The sequence below is a fragment of the Rissa tridactyla genome, chromosome 1 (genome assembly GCF_028500815.1).
Source record: "Rissa tridactyla isolate bRisTri1 chromosome 1, bRisTri1.patW.cur.20221130, whole genome shotgun sequence".
NCBI lineage: Eukaryota > Metazoa > Chordata > Aves > Charadriiformes > Laridae > Rissa > Rissa tridactyla.
In genome coordinates this window covers 151,606,896-151,629,996 of record NC_071466.1, presented here as the reverse complement: position 1 = coordinate 151,629,996, position 23,101 = coordinate 151,606,896, and the positions used below count along the sequence as shown (strand labels likewise).

Genomic DNA, 23,101 nt, shown 5'->3' with positions numbered 1-23,101 from the left:
TACAGATATTCAAAACATGAATCTGTCAGTCCATCCCCTGGGCACAAGTCTGTGCCTATTCATGTTAGAACAACAGCCACATGTCTTATTAAATCAGGTACTCTTTGTGCAGCCCATGTACTGTGAATTTGCTCTGCTATATACTGCATAAGCTCCACTGTTGTGCTTCTGCTGATAAGAGTTCCTTCCTCAGGCTGCAGTGAAAACCAGCAGCTCCTGTTGTGCATGGTAGCAATTGCCATAAACACTACAGACTTGAATGGAAGAGAAATGGAATCAGAGGGCTGTAATACTCTTAATTATTTAAATATTCATATTCTACATTCTCTAACTCTACCAGTCTAGAACTTGCAGACTACACGTTTCCTTTGGGATTGACAGGCAGCACTGACCAGTAGAAAGCTTAGAATGTCCATACCTCCATTTTTTTTCCTTCCTCCAAAGTTCAAACTGTGTTTCTTCAGGAGATGGCAGCAGATGATACAGTAATTGTAAAAGTCAGAGACTGTCCTACGAGACTGAAGAGGAAAAAAATTTAGAATCCTTGTTTCTGTCCAACAGTTACTCAGTTAAATAACAGAATGATCAAGCCTTTAGCATTATGATGATACAGATGGAACTGAGTAAGATCTTGAGCTTTTTGTGTCCCTTTGACGCATGAGAAGTACCCTCCAGACTAAAGGAAGATGGTAAAGTACAGCTCAAAGTGAATGAACAGTTTTGTTTCACCTATTCTTGTTTCATAATTGCAGTATATCAATAGACATTTTATACTGATTACAATAAAAGAAACACCAGCAGTGTTTCATAAAAATTGTGGCATTTCAGTCTTGGAAACAAAACAGCTTATGTTGGAAGGGACCTCAGGAGGTCACCTACTCCAACTCCTGCTTGAAACAGGGACCAGGTTGCTTTGGGTTTTGTCCAGTTGACTTTGAATATCTCCAAATGCATAATTTTGTCAGATGTCCTTCTGAGAAACTTGCTCCAGTGCCTGAGAGCTCTCAGGGTGAAAAACCGTTTTCTTTATGTCAAGTTGGACCATCCTGTGTTTTAGTTTATGACCATTGTCACATGTCTGTGGTAAAGAGCCTGCCTTTGTTTTGCTATGGAACTCTAGAACAAGAAACTAAGGAACTGGATAGAGAGACTTCTTCAGGGATTTAGTCATTAAGGAGCTAGATCTGAAATATTCATCTTGCTTTCACTCACACAGTTGTCTCCTTTTGTCAGAAGACTCAGATTTTCTCATGGAAACACAAGTAAATGAGATACAAAGGACATCTCCTGAAAAGGCAATCAGAGAAAAAAGGGGAAAGTGTGACCTCTTCTGTTATCTTTACAGCTTGTTGCTTGTGGACATCGGGTCAGACATTTATTCTGTTTTCCCAATTTATAAGATTACTTATGATAAGTATTATTGTATTTTATCCATTTATTGGTTTAATGTCCAAAATTCTGGATCAGGATCAAGGCCTGAGTTCTTTACAACTCCTGTTTTTTTCTGATTTAAGAAAACAAGGCAGAAAAGTGAGGAGAACAGGTCAGGAAGGAGGGATAATGGCAAGGAATGGAGTGATGCAATTGCATATGCTTGCTATATGTGTAATTGGCATGAACTTTCCTTTTTTTTTTTTTTTTGAAATTAAAAAATGATTAGTTTTTCTTACCATAGTGTGAAAGAGGAAATTAAATAAAGACTGAAAAATTCCATGGTGCTCTGAAGAAGGGTGAGTTATGAATAACAGCTCAAACAGCCTTAGCCTCTGATGTAACCTATTCTGAAACCCACCTAATTTGTTACTTTGCAGAATAGTGTAGTCTTGATCAGCTGGTGAGAAAGCAAATTTTCGTCTCAGTGTAAGACTATTACTATTTTAAGTTCCAGCAAAAGGCGGTCTTCCTGTAGTTCTTGCTTACTCTCACCCTAAATCAAAGAGGATATTAAACCTGATCTGGAAAGCTTACTTCTTGTGATGCATTTCTTTTAGATTAAAAAAAAAAATTGCCTTCTTTTTTATTGTTGTTGGTTTTTGGGGTTTTTTGATGGTTTTTGTTGTGGTGGTGGTGTTTTTTTTTTGGTTGGTTTGTTAGTTTCTTCTTCTTGTGTGTGTGTGTTGGGAGCTTATCTTGGTCATTCTTGTCTCATGGAGCTCTTAAACATGGAGCTCATAAGCTGGTATACACATCTATGGCATTATAAAATAACTGAACTCTTAACTATTTATGTTAAGGAAATATAAATAACTCCTTCGGAACATGTGGAAGTAGTAAGTAAAGATTTTAGGGTTGTTTATTTGTTTTATTTTGTTTGCCTGCATGTTTAAGCAAAGATGGGAAGAAATGAAAGGGGAGACATAAATAAACTGTTCTGATTGTGTGCTGGAAGGGTAGATTAAATAGCATATAACATTTTTTTCTCCTCTTCTAAAGCTACTGATTTTTTTGAGAAACTGCAAAACATAGCAAACATCTCTTATATAATATATTATATATGTATAAATAATATACAATATCTATATATATTGCATATTATATATTGTATACTATATATAATATATACGTATATTACGTATGTATATATAGTATATATTATATATATACACATATACATATGTATATATAAAATATACAATATTGATTCAAATCTTACCTTACTGCATTATCCCTCAAATCAAATAATGCTCGCAAGTTTGCTGCCTGTCATTTCACCTATTTTACTACTTGTTTCCACTGCATCTAAGGAAGCTTTGGAGGGCACATACTCAGAAAACCACCCATTACATATTGCTACAAGTATTTGGAATATTCTGCAAAATTTGTGGAGTTTACAAACAGTGATAGCCACACAACAATTTTTAAATTAAAGCTATTTGAATAACCATTGTGTGCAAGCCCACATCCATGCAATTGGAGTGGATTTGATTTATACAGTATTCAGGAACCTTTCCAGAATGACTTTGATATCTCTCTAGCAAAAGATACTTTGAAACACTTTGTTTCACGTTTCCGGAACTTCTGTAACACTACTAAAGTCCCACTAAATGAGCTTTTGGAAGTCCTGGGAGAATGATTAGTCAAGATGGAACTGTAATGAAATGTACAGTTTTAAAGTTGATGATTTAACCAATTCAGTTAGGGTCTCTGTAGCATTCGCTTGTGGTGTTTTGATGATGATTTTTATGGAAATAGAGTGACCTATTTTGAGAAAACTATTGGAACTATTTTTTTTTTTAAAGGACTGTTTGCAAAGAAGGGCTTTAGATCACTTGAATGCAAGGTTTAGGTGGTACTGAGATAACCCTGGGCTGACTATACTCTGCAGCCATACAATTCTGGAAACTGGGATTGAAATCAAACATTGCTATATGCTGAAGCTGTCTTTAACCTAGCACACATTTGAACTGACCACAAAATTATTATTCAGCTAAACACAATTACCAGTCATTTTAACAGAAGGCAGTAGGAGAAATGCAAGATGTAGAGCAGATTTTAAGATTACATGAATTAAAAGTGCTGCAGTTGAAACAGAAGCTGATCACTGGGTCAGAGTGAATTTCTGAATTTTGTAGAGAAATAATAATGAAAAAAGCCAGAAGAAAACTACAAAGATTGGTTATAACCAGATATACCTACTAAGAAAATTTAGTCCTTCAGTATAGAAAGACCTCTTGTGCAAAATTAAATGCCTGACATTGTATGCAATATCATAGTAACTGACTATACTAACAAATTAATCTAATCGTCTTCCCTGCAGCTAATATATAAGACCACGTATTTTTAGACCATTTTATCTCATTAGTGGTTATTGTAGATCCTCCAAAATCTGTGAGAATTCCAAATTGTTGGGTTCCTTGAGTTTGTCAATAATTTTCTATGTTGACAAAGCAGATTTAGAAGTTCCAAAACTAAATGCCAAATGAAAAGGAAAGAACTTGGTCTTATAGCCCACCCCTATGTTTCTTTTTTTTTTTTTTTTTTTTTTTTTGAGCTCAGTTTATGATTTTTATACTTGGAATTGGTTGTACTGGCTAAATATATTTTTCTGCATTACCTTCTTATTTTGACCTTGTGTAGTTTTCATTGTTTAATAATTAGATCCATTGAGGTTTCCAAATGCCAACACCCTGTAATCCTTCTAATGACTGTAAAGACTTCCTCAACAGCTTGCAAAAATTTACTCTTTGAAGAATCCATCCCTTACAAAAAAAAAAAAAGTCCTTCATTGTACTTGCACTAAATCTTAACTTATGCATGGTGCTTAGTTACAAACAGGATACAAACTACATATTCCTGAGAATTTTGTAGAACTGTGTTAGAAGATTAGAATAGTAATAGCTTGTTCATTTTTGTTGTGTAAGCAGTGGCAAGTATCTAAGATACCCTCAACAGTTTGTGTGATGATTTTTTTTTGGCCAAAGTGTAGGCTGATTGGATTAAAAATTATTTTTTCATTGTAGATCTCCTTGTAGACATTACTAGGTCATGTCTTTTGTTTGAATGATGATTTTAGGCTATTATTAACAGTAATTATTTTGCTTTATTATGTGGGGGGGGTTGTTTTGTTTTTAATTGGCAGCAGCTAATGATGAACTGCTGAGTTTAAATCTCTTTGTATCAGTACATATCGCAATCTACGTAGGCCAAATTATTTCTTATCTAAAATAGAAACAGTGCAACACTTTTTGTTAAGTTCAAGTCTTTCCCTTAAACTTTTATGGCGGAGTCAACAATTGACCTTTTCCCTTTTTGAGGAATGGAGACTACTTCTGTTTGAAATTCTGGAAAGGTGTTAGACCTTCCTCAATGCACTAATTAGGACTATGGCTGGGTGTCCGTGATGGTGATGGCATAGTGAAAACTGACACAAGTTCTCTTCAAGTTTGATAAGCATACCTGCGTTCATATTTCGCTTGTGTCGCAGTTTGGCCTCAGACAGCCACAAAGAACCACATGCCGCTCTCTGGGGCTTCCCCAATACGGAGAAGAATCGGAAGAAAAAAAGGCAAAACTCGTGGGTTGAGACAAAGGCAGTTTAACAGAACAGCAAAGGGAAGAAGAAAACAACAACAAAAACACGGACAGAGAAATACACAAACACGGTTAAGTAACCTCCGCTCACCAACCCGAGCCGGACACCCCTGCCCGCTCCCAGAAGCGACTTGCTGCCCCCTCCCCTGGCAGCTCAGAGTGGGCATGGCTCACCTGGGGTAGAATACCTGTGTCCCTGCCGGAGCCTGGGGAGAATTAACCCCGTCCCCGCTGGAACGAGGACTACTTGGGATAAATGTCTATTGTGTTGTTTCACTGTGTTCGAGCGTTTGTTTGCTGCTAGACTTGAAATTTGTGCATGAATTCATACAATGCCACATAGTAATCATGAAACACTAATCACCTATTTACAAGGATAAATGGTGAGTTCTTTCATTTCTGCAGTTGAAATTAAAAAAAAAATCACTACTGCTACCACCTATTGAAATCACAGGTCACAGCTGAAAGCTAAGATAACTAGCGAGATTTGAAGAAAATGACACTTTCACATATCCAGGTTACTTTCTAGAAGCTTCTGCAGTCTAGAAAATCAAAACCTACTTAGAATCATAGAATGTTTTGGGTTGGAAGGGACCTTAAAGATCATCTAGTTCCACCCTCCTGCCATGGGCAAGGACACCTCCCATCAGACCAAGTTGCTCAAAGCCCCATCCAACCTGGCCTTCAACACCTCCAGGGATGGGGCATCCACAGCTTCTCTGGGAAACCCGTGCCAGTGTCTCACCACACTCAAAGAATTTCTTCCTAATATCTAATCTAAATCTAGCCTTTTCCAGTTTAAAACCATTACCCCTCATCCTGTCGCTACACTCCCTGATAAAGAGTCACTCCTCATCTCTCTTGTAGGCCCCCATTAAGTACTGGAAGGCCGCAATAAGGTCTCCCTGGAGCCTTCTCTTTTCCAGGCCAAACAACCCCAACTCTCCCAGCCTGTCTTCACAGGAGAGGTGCTCCAGCCCTCTCATCATCTTTGTGACCCTCCTCTGGATTGCTCCAACAGGTCCATGTCCTTCTTATCTTGGGGGCCCCAGAGCTGGGTATAGGACTTAAAGGCTATCAATTTCATCTTACTTCTCAGTCTAATGACAGTTTATTCTAAATACTAGCTACTTTCCTACCCAGTTATCAGCTATTTAATTATTTCTTTTTTTCCTCCTTTGATCTAATATTTTCTATTGCTTACTGATACTAGGCCTTAATATGCTTTAGTACACCATACAAATATCCTGATAAATCCTACCATTTCCCTTCTAACTTTTTGTAGTTGCTTGTTGACATTTCAATACAAATGTAAAAGCTAATGACTTACATTTCAAAACCAAATAACCACTCCTATTAATTTCAATGTGAAAAATACCACTAAATTTTCCAAGTTGACTTTGAAAATCAGTCTTTCTGACTGTATAAAATTTCAAAAGTTCCTGTGCAAATGGCACTGTTACAGATTTTAAGAAATGAAATCACCTAAAACCCTGATCATCAACTTTCCTTTTATCTTCTGTCCCAGATCTCTTTTTTTCTCGAGAAAGTCTCCTGTGTTCTAGCTAGCTGATAGTTTTGAAAGGTCTGCAGTTTCCTGACCACACTTGGAATAGCTTTAGATAGGACTATCAATTGCTTTCATTCCAATTAAAATTAAGCAACCAAAAAAAAAGTCAAATATAGAACACTTTTAGAAATCCATACTCATAGATATGAACAGGTATGGCATGGTGATTCTTTTAATGTACACAGGACTAATCAGGCTATCACTTTAGGTTTGAATGCTCTGAAGGAAACAAACACTAGACCGAAACCAGACTTATTGACATGTTAACCTTTGAAAAAAGGAAAGTCAAAGGCTTCGTGCAAAGATTGCACTGTGTTTAGAGCTCATTTATTTAAAACAGTGAGAAAAAAAAAATCCCATAGTTTTCAGTGCAAGAAAGTGCTGATTCTTATGGGAAGCCTTCTCCGTTTGTTGGCGGAGGTGCAAAACCTTAAATCTGTGGGGGAAAAAAATACCTTTCAGCAAAGCAATAAAGGGCTCTGGCACTGGTTCTCTGAGCTGGCTCTGGAAAGAATCACATTTGTATTGTGAGCCTTAATACTATTTCTGGGGATAAATACATTTCTTTTCCACTTTTGAATAATTTACTTTGTTATTTTATAGTAAAAGGCATTACTGCCAAAATCGTGTGAACGTAATCTACTGCAATTAGATAGCTAGATAACTTATGGAGTAGGCCCAATGAAACCCCTAGATCATTTAAAAAGTACTGAGACTGCTTAAAAGAAGAGCCTTTCAAATAATTTTATAAGTTATAAAAGTATCTCAATACAGAGTTATTGTGTGCTCTTGTCTGTTTTTATCCCATTGCTTTCTAACCCCATCTTTAAATACAGCATGACAGTAATTCTTCCTTTTTCAATAAAGGAGAAATTCTCCTGCACACCCAATTTGGGAGAATTCTGTTCTGAAGATGGATGTGGGTTCTGATACCGGATTTTGAAGAAGCTGTTGTGCCCAGTGTACTCTATATATGGCTGGGTAAGAGGGAAGGAGTACTACATTGTACACAGAACAAAAAAATTCCTGACATGCAGAATGGACTGTTGCATGTTCACATTATGCACCCTACAAATCATCTTTGACACTTTGTAACTTTAAATAGCTGTTTCTCGGAAATCTCTGTCTTGGTGCTTTATATGGCCCTCATTACTATTGTTCTCAGAGCACTTGCAGAACAATTTTTCTCCTCCTAGCATTCCTGTGGCGTAGAAAACTAGTATCTCCACTTTAGAGCTGGTCTAAGGCTGAACATACATTGGATCATTTGTCCAATCTATAGTCATCTGCTTGGAGGAAGTCTACAAGCATGGATTCAATCTGGTGTGAGATACCCTCGTGTCCAATCATTACCCTGTCCATCTTACCTCTAAATCTGCTGGCTGCCATATCACTCAGGGACTAAGAACTTTCTAATTGTTTTTGTATTGAAAGAAGAAATCTTTCATAAATCTTTTAAGATCTTTCTCTCACTTGTGTACTCATCTTTGGGCTGTGTGTGTGTGGATCTAGCTCTGAAGAAGGCTAAGTATCCTCCCCCTTCAGAAGGCCTTAAAGCTTTCAGAACATCCGTCATTCAAAAATAGCCTTCTAATTCACCTAGGCTGTACCCTTTGCTTTTAGAATCCTGGCCCAGAATGTACCTGATTCGAGAGCTCAGGATTCAGAGGCCCTGCAGGGAAGGGCTGTTGTCCCTCCTGAAGTCTCCAAAGTGCTGCTCTGGAATCCCTAAAAAAATCCCTTCTGCAGAATTTCTATGAAAAATGGAAAGGAAGTGTAAAGAATGGAAAGAAAGAAATTTTAGGCCAATCGAATTTTCCTGGTTTCTGTGGAGGGTAACACCTTGGCTTCTTTCCTGCAAGAATTATTATTAAATATAAATTTCAGTAATTGCATTATTAAGAAAAAATCTTACAAGCACCTTCACTTCAAATGCCACTTCTTTGTCAAACCTGTTTTCCTGAACTACGTCTTCTTAGTGTACTTTGACAGAAGAAATGCTTTAGAGGAAGGCATGATATTCACTCTTATGTCACCTGATTCTTCTTCATTAGTGGGATCTTTCCATCTTAATCCTACAATCAGTTTCTTTCCACTTCTCTGTATAGAAAATTATTTGCATCAGAATTGCTGAGTAAGGAAACCTCAAGCTATAGTAAAATTTTATTCATGCTGAAGAAATCAATGCCAGCTCATATTCTTGTTTCTTGTTCTATTTTTCTTCTGTATTTGGTTTTTGGTAATTGGCCCAACTTGTGTCCCACTGTGGGAACTTGGCAGAGAGAGAGGGATATAGAACAGAGAAAAAGTTTTGTAGGTGGCAGGGACAGCTTGTGTATGTGGCTGCATATGTATGTGAGCTGGCATAAAGCAAGGCTATGTGGATGTTAGCTGTTTAACTAATACTGTATATAAATCCTTATCTATCTGAGAATGTGACCCAAGAAGGGCAAAAGAAATATTTACGGGTACCCCACTGGTGTTTGATTTCTGTACAAGAGTGATCAGCATGCACTTAATTACTTCCCAAGAGATTATGTCCATGCAAGGGTGAATCATGCAACTCTTGTTTGACTCATGGCTGGAAAAAATGGAGTTAACACAATCCAAAATGGCAAGGATTTGTGGTCACAAGGAGAAAAATAAAATATATATTTACACAACAAATATAGGTAGTGAAGGTTTTGCTGATCAGTCGTTCTTATAATGGTGAAGGGAGGACATTTTTTTAAAGAAAAAGGTAACTTGTATTGAAAATGAAAGCTAATATATTGCCATTCCACCTCTAGCTGCGAACTTGCTTGATCTGGAAAGTTAAACAGGGTAAGTGCATGTGACATTATTAGACAAAAACTAGGCACTAGAGGACAGAGTATTTTAATTGCTCAGAGGAACTCTTCCTCCTGAGTCAGAAATAAAGCTGCGTCTCTGCATGCTGTCAATGGCAATATGTTGTTGGTGAATTACCCTTTGAATAGCATCTAACGCAGAAGTTGTGATGATCAGTGGTTATTAGAAACCAAAATGACCTTTTTTTAGGACAAGTACTTTGGCTGCATACAGTTTTTGGTAAGTGCTTTACATCTATTCCAGTTTTTCATGTAGTTCCAAATGGATGTGTTGTTTTCTTGTTTCTTTGCCTAAATCTGTTAGGTGGTGTTGTTTTCTGTTATGTTTTAAGTTCCATCCGAGAGACAGCTCATTTAAAGTGGTGGGGGGAAAGCCTCGAAAAGAGGAAGATATTTGATACATCCGACTGAAATCCATCTGTAGGGAAGGCACTAAGTTCATTCAAAAGTAATTCATTTATAGGGGTATTGCCAACTTTAAAATACTCTTTTTCTAGTTGAAACGGAAAGCCACTTGAAAGGAAAGAACCACTGTGTTTTAAGTTCCACAAATACAGCATTGCATGCATGTGGTGTTAAATGGATACTCTGTTACCATGAGGATTTACAGCCACGGTTTTGCTGGTAGGGCAGGGTATTGTGGACATTCACCCCCATGTGACTCAGGGGGGGTTAGTTTCTCAGGTTGTGGCAGTTTCTGCAGTGGTTCCTGAGGGGCGTTTTTGAACTCTGCATCTCTTGTTTAACATGGCAGCTCGGAGAGTCCAGATACATTTAACATGTACGGCATTCAGTTCGCATTTCGTTTTAAAGAAGTCATTTTTGCTCTCTGCGGAGGCTTCAACTATAGAGGGCCAAACGACAGGCGTAATTAAGGCAAGTGGTGGGATACCAGCGGAGCACTTTGGTGTTTCCACCAAGGATTTTGCAAATCCTAGCTTGATTAATCTGTTTAAACATCTGTGCATCCTCTCGTCTGTGCAACTTATCCCCGGGTATCTCTCTCTCTTCCGCTGCCTGCCTACCGTTGCCTGTATCTGCCTTCTCGTAACGCATCAGGCACCGCCGCAGCCCGTTCTGCCGTTTCGCTAAACGCTCGCAACACGATGCCGCCGGTACCCAACGCTTCGGCAAATGATATTGTCCTCCTTGAAATGCAGCTCACAGTCGCATTCCGTAGTGGAACCGCAGGGCAGAGCCCACAGTATTGAGAAACCGGATCGAAGCGGGGCCGGAGGACGGCGGCGCCGGCTGCCCGCGGGGTGTGTGGGGGGTGCTGGGCGCGGGCGGCCGGCGAGCCCGGCGCTGTGTCGCTTGTGCCACCCTGCCACCGCCCCCCCACCCCCGGCCCGGCCCCGCCGGCTCTCCCCTCGCCTGTCCCCCCACTTCTCCAGGCAGCCGGCTCCAGCTCGCCTCCTTGACGTCATGTCTGTAGCAAGGCTTCAGCAGGCGCAGTGAAGGCGAGGCAGCGTGTTAAACTTTCAGATCAAGTCCGGCGGCTCCTAACGCCCTGCGCGGGGGGCTGCGTGCAGCCGCCGCAGCTGGAACATCTGGAAGCGCTCAGTGTGTCTGTCTGTCGGCGAGGGGCAGAGAGCGGGGAGCGAGCGCGCTGAGGGAGGGGAGGGAGTAAGGGGCTGGGACTGTGCTCTCTTCCTCTGCAGAAACAGCTCCCTGCCAACACAACGCGCTCAGAATGGCTTTGAAGAGGAGGAGCAGCAGCGTTTGAACATCTCTCTCTCTCTTTTTTTTTTTTCCTCCTTTTCTTACTCTTGTAGTTGGTGGATTTTAAAAAAGACATTTAACCCTCAGAGGTTTGTCCTGGATGCTTTTGCTTTTTCCCTTTTTTTTTTTTTTTTCCCTCCCTCTCTCTCGTTTCCCCCCTTCCTGTTCTTTTTTATGGTTTAACAGCCAGAGGTGCTGTGCTAAATTCTTGGAAGGGGCCCGGATGTACTGAGGATGCATTGCAATTTCACTAAAGGAGGCAGTAGTGGAAAGGATCAGTTTTTGGTGTTTGATGCAATAATGGGAATCAGGTAATAATAAAAGGGGAAATTCTGCAGCTCCATTCTTCCTTGAATTTTACCAAGCCGATTTTCGGAGGGATTAATCTGGACTCGTTTTAAATGGTCAATGAAAACAAGAGGATGTACATTCCAGAAGAAAACCATCAAGGTAAGCCTGAGATTTACCTCCGAGGATCTAGCAACCATTCTCTCCCCTAGCCTTTGTCCGTAATCTCTCGGTTCAGTTCAGCCGCTGCCGCCGCCGCTGCCACAGCCAGCGGCAGGCGGAGGGGCCGGGGCAGAGGACAGCCTTTGACACCGCTTCCCATTCGGAGCACACAGCTCCCCTCAGCCGACTGTGCTGCAGGGAGACCCCCGCAGCCCCTCGGGGAACGGGTGTTTCATAGGAAACCCCGGTGAAAGAAAAGTTGCTTTAAGTCGCCGTCGTCGTCTTCTAAGGCGGAGGGGCTGCGCGCTGTGGCCGGGGGCTAAGCGAAGCCGCGGAAGAGCCCGCTCGTCAGTGTCACAGGGAGATTACCTCGCAGTGCGGCCGGAATTAGGGGATCTTTCTCAATTAATGTCGTCCAGGTCCTCCTAACCCCCATCTGGGTACGGCTTCGTAAGACACCGGGAGAGGAGCCCTTCCCTTCTCTTACGCTATTTCTAATCTCTCACACGAAAGGGGAGGGGAAGGGGGAATTATCTATTTACACACATATACACCATACAAGCGCACGTACTGAGAGAATAAGGGACACCGGGGAGTGCCTGTATTTAAATTAAAGTTGGGTTTTACTTGGGGCAGCCGAGCTGCTCTCAGGGTCGCTCGCATCATGGATACCAACCCGTGCTGCTGCTTCTCGGCATTAGCAAACGTCCCCCGGTATTCCCTGTAGTAAAACTTTGTTTGTCCAAACTCCAGAAACCTTTCTCCCTCCACCCTCCCCCGCCCAACCCCTATCTGCCGTCCCTGAAGTTATTTTTATCCTGTTACCTGCATGTTGTCACCCCCTCCCCTCCCTTCCCCGCCAGCCCTGGCTGCACACACACGTCGGTATTGCAGAGCAGACAGAGCCATTTCCTCCCCTCGGCGAGAGAGGAGCAGTGCTCCGGCGGGAGCGGACTGTCGGGCTGCTTCTCTCTTCCCAGCAAAACCCCCCAGCCGCGGCCGACTTCTTCCTCATCTCCCCCCTTCGCCCCCGGCCTTGACCTGCAGGGCAGCCCATTCCTCGGCCAGGGCCAAGTTGCCTGCCTGCAAGCGAGCCCCCACCCACTGCGATGGGCCACCTGCTTTGGATGCGAGGTTGCCCAGGCAGTGGTGGGGACAGAGGCCTGGAGAGGGTCCCCACCCCCGGTGAGCTCCCTAGGTGCCCCCCCCCCCCCCATATTGGCAGGTGATGGTGCGGCTGGGGAGGTGTATTAACACTGTGGCAGCCCTTAATGGTGGAGGGACAGCGGTTTCAGAGATGACACCACCCTCCTTCTGATTAAATACAGATTAAAATGAAAAAAAAACAAACAACAAACAACCAAAAAAAAAACCCCAGCACCCCACCCCTAGCCACTCTATCGAAATGAGGTGGGAGGGGAAAGGAAGCAGACCCTGATCAGGAGTGCTCCTTCCAAGCGGGAGCAAGTCCGCAGCACATGCATTCAGCAGGCGTAATTGGGCTGCTCTTCCCAGGTCAGAGCTGATAAAGTGGACGAAGAGCTCAGCCTCCATAGCAATATGCCAACGCTATGGCAACCTAAATCCAGCTCCCTCCTTATCAGCTGCAGTGATTATATAATTGGAGGAACAGTTTTGCATCTGTCTCTTGATGCGGATTGTCATTACTCCCAGGTGAAAGAACAACTTCTAAACCAAACAGAAAATCAGCCAGGTGGAAGAAAGTTCTGTTCCCTGATAGTGCTCGGGCTGCCATTTATTTACAATCTATTTTTATTTTGTGCAAACAGCACCTGAAAGGTTAAATTGATTAGTAGTCAAGAGAACTGGTGGCAAGGAGATGGGACCAAACCAATCACAGCGTGGAATGGAGTAATTAAAGCAACCACAGATTCCCACTTGCAAGGCAGAGGTAAAAAAGATGAGTAGAAGGCAAAGCTAGGTCTGTGATACTGGTTTGTTCCTTGCTTATAAGAGGAGAGATTGATTTGGATAAGTGCCTTACTCTTGTATGTTCCTCAGTTGCTGGCAACAAGGTGACTGTTCCAGGTATTACTGATACAAGACAAATTTTTGTGTCTGTTCTTGAAATGTGAGTGATGTGACTAGGCCTCTACTGGCAGCTGCTTTCTGCACATGTCTGTTCTCAGTTAGCCCCTTATAAGCCTACCTGAACAGCCTTGTGCTTAGGAGTCTGGGCAGCAGGGGAGCTGCTGTAATAGTGGCTTACTTAAAATTAAATAAATAAAGCATGCTAGAGGCCACTGGTTAGATTGTGGCAATTATGGGGAAGAGGAAGTGTATTTGAAAGTGCTTTGTTGACTTCTTAACTGGAAACTTAGGTAGGTTTGTAATATACTTGTTTTATGCTTTTGAATGATTTTTGTACACTGAAAATCTTTCACCAAAAGATCACCTCTTTTCACCTGAAATCTTTCACTAATTTTTTTAGATGGTAGATGTAAGTCTACTGCGTTTTCATTGCAATCTCCTATTGCACAAAGAAAAGGGAGCTGATTGATAGTATTATTTGTTGATGCTGAGATATTGTTCAGTGTTTATTTTTGCTACACAATGGAATGCATTTTTATAACAATTAATTATTCATTGTTACCATAGAGCATGTGTTTATCTAGAAAATTTTAAAAAACCACTCGACAGGCATCAGAAAAAGCCTTCAAAACTAACTACATCACATTTAATGCACATGTGGGACTAGGTGGAATCCTAGATGGGCATCTTTAATGTGTTCCCTCATAATATTTTGAAAACTTGCACCCATAATATAAAATGGAAAATCAGTTTGCAAACCCACGTTTTATAGCCCTCTCAAGGGAGGGAGCTGGGTGAGTCAACCTGGCCTCTGGTATTGCAAGTTTGAATCTCAAGCGCAGTTTAACCATCTAGTTAAATTTCTCTGCTTGCAATTCTGGCGTTCGGCGGGATCTTTCCTAGTGAGATTTGGTGACCAGCCAGGAAATGAAACAAAACCAGTAGTTTTGCTGTGTTTCTCAGTTCCAGGGATGAGGTGGAGGTGGGAGGGAGAGCGGGTGGGGGGGTCCCAGTACTGCCTCTCCCAGAAGGTGGCACTACAGGGCTGCGGAGCCAGGAGTCCTGGCGGCGCTCCAGAGGGGTTTGGCAGAAGACGCTTCTAGGTCTGCTTCATCCATCCCCTGCTTTTCAGGAGGAAAGGCCAGAGGTAGCACTGATAGATAGGTATCTATCCCGAAATAAAATTCATTAGGATTGAAGAGCCCCTGGTAGGTCACTTATTCCATATAGTAATGATCCTCTGAGTGAAAAGCCATTTCTGATACCATGTCTGAACTACCCTTCCTTCAATTTCATATAATACCTTTGGGCTTTGTCCTTATTGCATATTTTGAACAGATTTCTACCTGCTGCTTGTAAAAAAGAACCCCCTCAGGTATTTGTCAACCATAATTAGGTCTTCTTGCAACCTCCTTTCCTAACCCGCACATATTCTGTTCTTGAAATCTTTTCCTGTAAGACACTCTTTTCATAGTCCTTGTATCTTTTGTATCTGTTAAATTAGGAACTAATTAGTATTCCTTTTATTTCTCAGAAGCCTATTGATAGTGAGAGGGTCAAGTCACAAGCATAGTCCCTAATGCATTTTCTGACCTGAAGTGAGAGTCAAACCCATAAATATTCCCCTTAACTTTGCAGGTATAACTACAGAGATGATTGTGTACACTTCACAGCTGATTTCAGTTGAAGGCTTGAAATCTGTCTCATGCTGTGCTACAAGACAAAACCATTGGAGATACGGACTAGAATTTATTGGATATTTGCTTTAATTTTCTGCTCTATTTTCAGAATGCCAATTTTATTTCCTGTATTTTTTTTTTGGACAGTGCTTTTATGTGTAGGAGAAACCGTTCTCTTCCCATGGTGACAAAGCGATCAGATTAGCAAATGGAGTCTTCATTTTTGAGTATTTGTTTTTGTGCTCTCATTTTGCTGTAAAGGTTTGTCAGAATAGTTGTTACTTGTGGGGCATAGAAAATACCTCTAAGCGGTTTGAAACAGCTTATGTTCAGGATTTTGGGGGAAAAAAATCTGAATCACTGTTTTAAAATGCAACACTAAAATTCCAGCCTCCACTGATTTAACAATAAATGTTTGTTTTTATAAAGTATGATCTTCTACCTCAAAGTACTTGGAACATTCGTTAAGTATTTAATTCAATATAATATGAAATAGTAGTTTAATATAAAAATATTTAATATAATGTTAAATAACAGTACTTAAATATTCTGCATAATGCAGTGCACTGCACTGCATTTACTTGTGAAAGTTGCCAGTAGAGTCTTCAGAAAAGTATTCAAGTGCTTTCAACCATTTCCTGTCCTTAAAAGGAGCATTTAAGTATCCTGCTAAAGGCATGGAATTTAAAGTATATACTTTTGAAAGATTTTCTTTGAAATTATCTTCAGTCGTGGAGACCAATTTGGGTTAGGTCATCATCAGTGTTCCTGCTGACTGGCTCTTCTTGATGTCTGTGAGTTTCTGCCATCGTGAACACTTACTTATGAAGACCTAGCTGGTGTACTCTCTGCAACCAAGACACCCTTATGACCCACTCTTTGTTGCATCTCTGCTCTGTAATCAAATATGTTTTGGGGATTACATTTGTCTAATTCACTACAGCAGAGGTGACGCACCCTTACCACATGGAATTAACTTATCCTACTGAGATATTTACTTTGAATTATTTGTCCTCATCTTTTTGTTTTGTTTCCTCAAAACACTTCAGTTTAGCGAACATGTTGTATACCAGCAATATTATCGCGTATGCTTAGGTTTGGCTTACTTTCTTTGAATTTTGTGGAAAATGGGTCTACATCCATGCTTAAAATAGGATTCATCTGGATGGTAATCACTCAGGTTTTTGTGTGTGTGTGTGTTCAAATTGTCATCATGGCTATTTGACTACTTAGGAACTGTCTTGTTTAACCCTTTTGAGGTATTAATTCAAGGAACAGACTCATGAAGTTCAGGAACTGCAAATACAAGATCTCTTCTGAGTAAATGTGTTCTCTAAATTTATTGTCTCTCAACCAACATAACAGATGTGACTATGTGCAGTAAAAGTCTCTCTTAAATTATTGAAAACAACAAATCAGATCAACACTGAAGAAAGCTTTTACCAATGGCAGATATATGCTTTACAAAACGTAATGTTATTAAATGGTTCAATTGCCTATCATTTTTTTTTTTAAGACTGCAGGCAAACCCAATATATTTTGAGTCAACCATTTGTCTGAAATGATGTTTTTTATTTAGGTAGTGGGGGTGAGATGAATATGAGAGAAATTAATTAAAATGTTTATTACTGGATTTCAGCATCATTAATTTTAAGAAAAGAAGACATTATTAAGCATTCAGACATATTGGTTGCCACTGAATACTTTTCCTTTTGATATAGTTCATATATTACTTACCATAAAATTGGCATTTTTTTCTTGTAATTTTACCAATGGAAACTTTTTAAAAAAATATTATTTACCATTTTTAGATAATTTTTACTTTATTGGAATAAAAGCGTCATTGTGCATTTAAGCTACATAGAGAAGGATGAGGAAAAAAAAAAAATGCTCTCTTTTTTCTTATGGCGGAGGAAGTCACAGTCAGTCTTCTGTGAGGAGAGCATGGCCATGGGCTTATGGTGCTTCTGCCAGACACAACTGTAGTTTTTGGTGGTGGAGTCACCCTGTTGGGAGCTCTGAAACACAGCAATGAAATTGTATGACCACAAGGGCACCTGTTGCTATTGCAAGGTTGTGGAATAAATCAGAGTGTAGTCAATAGTACATAGAAATCTTTGTTTGAAAGAGTCCTTAAAATGGTTTCTGTCAGTTTCTATGGATGGGAAGTAATGAGAACATTATAAACCTCATCAAGAACTTGAGAGAAGCTCAGGGTAGCTCTCTTTCAACTGTAAAAGTCACAGGTGTATCTGTACTGTGTACAGAGATTTCCAGAGGAAAAGGCTGTGCTGAATTTTTCCCAGAAACCTAAATATAACATAAGAGATTCTATGCTTTGGATTGTTGAATTTTACAGTCAATGGGGGATGGGGGGAAAAAAGGGACAACAGATGAATATATGTATCGTGGAAGGTGACAGAAAATTTGATAGAATCATGTTTTGTCTTTATTTGTCATATTGGCAGTTGTCCAGATATCAAGGTTGAATTATTGTGATCTACAGCTGAAAAATTATTAGCACACTTCATCCTCAAGAGAAGCTTAGGTTGAGGGGAATCCAGTGATGATGGCTTTGAAGCTGGTCTCCTCTGTATGTCACCTCCACATTCATCTTTCCTGGAAAGGATATTTCTGTGAGACACTGCTCTCACTGGTATGCATTTCACAGCAAAGAACTGCATTTCTAAGGAGCAGGGATTAAATAAAATCATAATGTAGGATGGAAGGGACCTGCAGAGGCCAAGTAGTTCAACACCCCGCTCAAAACAGGTCTAATTAGATGAGGTTGCTCAGGGCCGCGACCAGTCAAATCTTGAATGTCTCCAAGGACAGAGCTTCCACAAACTCACTGGGCAGCCTGTTGCAGTGTTTAACTACCCTTGTGGTAAAAACCAACCAAACAAAAACCCAACACATTTTGTCTAGTATCTAATTTGTATATTTAAATCTGTATATTTTAAGATGGAGAGCTAATATACATATGTCAGCTGATAGCTAAACTGCAGCCACGTTTCTGTGTTTAGTCAGACATGGTAGCCATTTGTTGAAACTTTGAGATGAAGGACTTGAGGGACTTTTGCCTCAATGCATTGCACCAGCTTCAGAGTAGTTTGCCTGGTGAGGAGAGACAAGCCTGGAGTCTCAATTGCTCTGACAGACACACTGAGTGGGTTGTTTCCCTGCACCGTGCTAGAACAGCTTTCATGCAGAATTGTGGCTAGAGATGGAAACCAGTGCATGTAATGATGAGGAGGTACGAATCTATCACTTGTTCACTTTAATGTTCCAATACATGTTAACGTATCAAGTCAATAGATGAATCCTCCTATAATTTACAAACATTTCGCTGAATCTAATTATACTTACTGTTGGGATATATATACCCATACATAAAATCACCATGGGATTGATGACTATAGGGCTTGAATCCAAACAAGATCAGGGTCCTAACCTTGATTTAGATTCCTTTTTCCCTGCTGACTAAAGAAAATTAAGAAAACTGTTAATGGATGTTCTATGGGATGTTAGAAGCGTATATAGGAATGCTAAGACCATGTATTTGTAGAGGACTTCTGCAATTTTCCTTTTTTCTTTTTTTTTTTTTTAATCCCAGATATTAAATTCTAAATCACAGTGGCTGTCTCAGCAGGCAAAATATTCAGAATCCATAAAGAGACACCAGCAAGTAGAATCTCCTTCAACAGCTGGGAGGAGTTATCAGAGTACCAGTTAAAACCTTGTCTGGGGGGAGGGGGAGAAAGGTTATTTAACATGGCACATGTAAGGAAATAAAAGAAATCCACAAGATTCATCAGTCTCCTGATTCGGGCACCAACAAACTTAGCACAGTTAAGAGGGAGGGAAAATTTGCATCTTTTATCAAAGACAGAAGATTAAAATAAAGTCATTCTTAAGGGTGACTGGAGACTTAATGGTTTGCAAACCAGACCCAGAAAGGAGACCAAAAAATCTGTCTAATCCCATGGGAACTCTCTTTGCATCTTGTACATAAATCTTAAGAGTTAATTATTTTAAAGAAAATACTGTCTGAGATCCATCTAACCTTAAGGGATGCTTTATGATATGTTTAAAATATGCTTCTCTAAATGGTATTGTTATTTATCTTAAATTTCTCAGGTTTTCAGCCCATGATGTGGATGGTTGCCTTCGGGTATTTTGGAAAAAACAATTAAATATGACTGAACATGACATTATAATTACAAAGTAAATATGCTCTAATTGAGTAATTAACTCAACGTTTCTTCCTAAAGGCATTGTAGGAACGAATTCATGTTACTGATCAGATTTCAGATTCTTTATTCCAAAGGAGAAAAAAAGACTTCTGTTCTTCAATATGGCTGACTAGATGTAAGACTTCTTAAGATTCCTTGGTTTTTGAAATTTAATGTGTATTTTTGTTACATCAGATGTTCCTCTAACAGTTCTTGTCAGATTAAATAATCTTTTAAGTATACAAAAAAGTACCTGTGTCTCTTTGCTTGCAAGTCAGTCCAACTCTGTTAGGTACAAGCTATATTCTGCTTCATGCATTATTGACAATAATTCTGAAATTGAAACTTGTATGATACAGCTGTTAGTAGTAGAGTCCACAAATTTTTAGATACAGAAACACTACAGTGGACTGTGTGAGAAGCAATGGAATCCAAGTGAATTCAGGAATTAAAATTGATGGTTTTTGAAGATAGAGGAAAATTAATTATTGCACTCACATACACTGCATAGTGTATTTATGTTGAACTCTGTTTAACTCTGGTACAGATCGACAAATATCAGGGAACTAAAAGTTAAGACTGATATGCAATGCCAAACCTTCATGTGTTTTCTATCTTGTAGCTTTCACGTAGTTCACAAAAGCACATTTTCCATGCAGACCCTATATACAAATGTTAGAAATTTGGATGCAGTTAAGTATGAAGGGGTCTGATTTCTGTGGGATGAAGTTAACATATTGACAGCAGTTAGCAAATTAACTCAGATAAGCCCAAATGCCATTAAGAAAACAGAGGAAATCCATAGTATTCATTAGTTTCTTGAGTTGTAAACAAGTAGACTTATGCGTAGGGAGGAAAGCTTCACTTGTGTGCTGAAATTCCTATATGATACTTAAATTGCCTATTATTGCTGATTTATAAATTGTATAGATGCACAGAGTGTTTTCAGGTGTAATTTAAATTGGTGTCTTTAGAGAGAAGTAAAATGCATTTATAGAGTGAAAACTGAAAGTGATCAGGCTTAATTGTGGTCTAAATGGAACTTTTGTAAGACTGTATTCAGGAGCAACAGGTAGGAGTGGATTATATGAAATTTTTACACCACTTTCACCTAAATTAAATTTTTAAGTAAAAAGCTGGAGATTTGCAGACATCAGTTAGATTTGGTGCAGGTAGTGTCAAAATTGAATTCTTAAATCAGTGCATGGCTTGAGTGATGTAACTTTAGTATTTTTTGTCTGTCAGATTCTCCCTGGCTTTGTCTCAATTGCACAAATCCTGTGAGTGTGAAATGTTTGTTAGCAGGTGTTTGGAATGTGTTAGTCCTGTACAGAGTCGTACACTCTCTGCTGAGCTCTGAAACATATTTCTCTACAGTTTTCTTGGAAAAGAGTTGTTTGTTATTTGTTAAATGTAATGAAGCTTATTGCTTAAATCAGAAGTGAGGGAATCCCAAATTCCTGAGAAGTTCATGAGGGACTACGTTGATTCTATGTTAAGTTATAATTTGTTTTTTGGATTTACATTATGACCAAAGGAGTTATAGTTTATTTTTAATTTTGGATTTGAAAGCAAATGCAATGGCATAGTGATGATTGTAATAAAGAGAGTATCTGTTGTCAATTTGGCCAATATAGAAAAAGTCAGAAATAAAAGCAGAGTGTGAAAAATTAAGATGTACATGGCTTGATGACTTTTATCTGCTTTAAGGCAAAGGGTGTCAAGAAAGAGCATAAGAGATGAAAACTTGTGTCCTAATTTGCATGCAGTGATAAAAGCTGTTATGCATGCCAGGAAGTCAGTCAAAAAAATAACTAGAGGTACTCGCTACTGACAGTTCCTAAAAGCAACTAAGGTGTTTTAAAATAAAATAAAAAAAGTCAGATATCAAGGTTCAGAAAATTTTAGCATGGAGCTCTACAGGGGCTTGGCAGAATTTCCGGAGAGATATCTTAGCATGTGATCAAACCTGAAGTGCTTTAAAAAGGATCACATCTCAAAATATCAATAATTCAACAAAACATTGCAAAAAGTCTTTAATGCTGATAATACAACTTACATTGCTTCCTATGAAACGTTATGCTTAGACGTTGTCTTAAGTGCTTTTAATTTGCCGTGTGAATTGCACAATTTAGAGCATTTCGGTCAATAGATATGTATTTGACCAGAACATACATGCTGCTGTCTTAATGCAAAGCTTATATAGAAATAAGTTTTCATTTGAATTTTACGGTATATATGGTTCAGTAGTTTTCTATCTATTTTTCTAGTACTTAGGATTCTTGTTGAGAACTGTGCTGTTATCTTGTTTTGCCTTGATTTTGCTCTTATTTCACCACAGTACTCTTCTGCTTTTGTTCTGTGGTATGCATTTTTGAGATTTTGTCTGTTGTGCTTTAAGGTGGTTTCTCATGGAGAACATTAGTGCACAGAATACGGAGCTGGGTTTGACTGAATGTTGCTAAGGTTGTTGGCACATGTGCTGTAGGGCCAGAGGATGCATCATTTACGAGAAATATGGGTGGAGAAACCCTATGTGGAATCAATTCTACAAATATCAGAGGGCAGGAAATTTCTTCTTATACCACATATCAGTGGTGTTTTGATACTTCAAAAGGAATGTGATGTAAGTTCATCCAGATGGCTTAATATATTGGTGAATGTTATTACTCGTCTCCCTATGTCAGTGTTGAAATACTATTTTCAAATACTGTTTAAAGACAGAATTAGTGTAGAAGATGGAAAGCCCCACTTGTCATCTTAGGTTTTAAACCTCTAGTTCATGTAGCTAGTTTTTTTAATAATAGTATTTAAAGTATCTAAACCCTAGTCTGCAGCTACAAAACATTGAACTGGAGAGATTTGACAGGTTGTCAGGTGCTATTTGGGAGATTAATGTGGAGACTAGAGTATGGACATTAGAGGATCAGCCTATGTTTTAATTTATTTCTGTGTTAGGATGTAGACTTCCAGAAAGTCTGTTGTACCTTCAAAAAGGCTATATTTCTTTCCTTTTGGAAGGCTGGCAAAGAAATGTTTTCTGTGAAGTTATATACCTATGTTCCTATATATTTACATGGTCATTATCCCTCTAGTATGAACACTCTATTGCTCTTCCCAATATTCCAGGTCAATAGGTTTGGAAAACTAATTTTCTTTCTCTCCATTAACTATGTTTTGTGTGTATGCTTATGTGAAGATATTACTCTGGGAGGTTCAGGCAAAGAAATTAATATGGCATTTCATTTTAATGAGATGAATGTTATGAAATTGTGTGTAGTTACTGATGTCATCAGGCCTGTAACAGACACTGACGTGGCAATACTGGGATCCTTGATCCATCTGTCTGGGTGTAAGCCAGGGAGATCAGCCCCTGCCCTGGTTCTCCAGACTGAACAAGCAGGTCTGAATCTTGTGGTACGGACAGAAAAACAGGTTGTCTTGTTGTACTGGTCCAGCTCTGGTGATCAAGTGCAGGGCTCCCGATGGGCACCCCCATACAACCGTTTCCCC

At 39.6% G+C, this 23,101-nt stretch overlaps 1 protein-coding gene across 24 annotated transcripts in view; it reads left to right on the top strand.

Annotated features, from left to right (window-relative positions):
• The window catches only part of CACNA1C (calcium voltage-gated channel subunit alpha1 C), a 489,873-nt gene that overhangs the window by 36,578 nt on the left and 430,194 nt on the right, over positions 1 to 23,101 (top strand). The window contains exon 1 of one of the 24 annotated variants that reach the window (XM_054201697.1): positions 11,154 to 11,622. The exons of the other annotated variants lie outside the window; for them this stretch is intronic. Coding sequence (XP_054057672.1) covers positions 11,574 to 11,622 — 49 coding nt within the window. The 5' untranslated portion in view covers positions 11,154 to 11,573. Of the gene's footprint in view, positions 1 to 11,153; positions 11,623 to 23,101 lie in introns of those variants that run through there. 24 annotated transcript variants of the gene reach the window in all.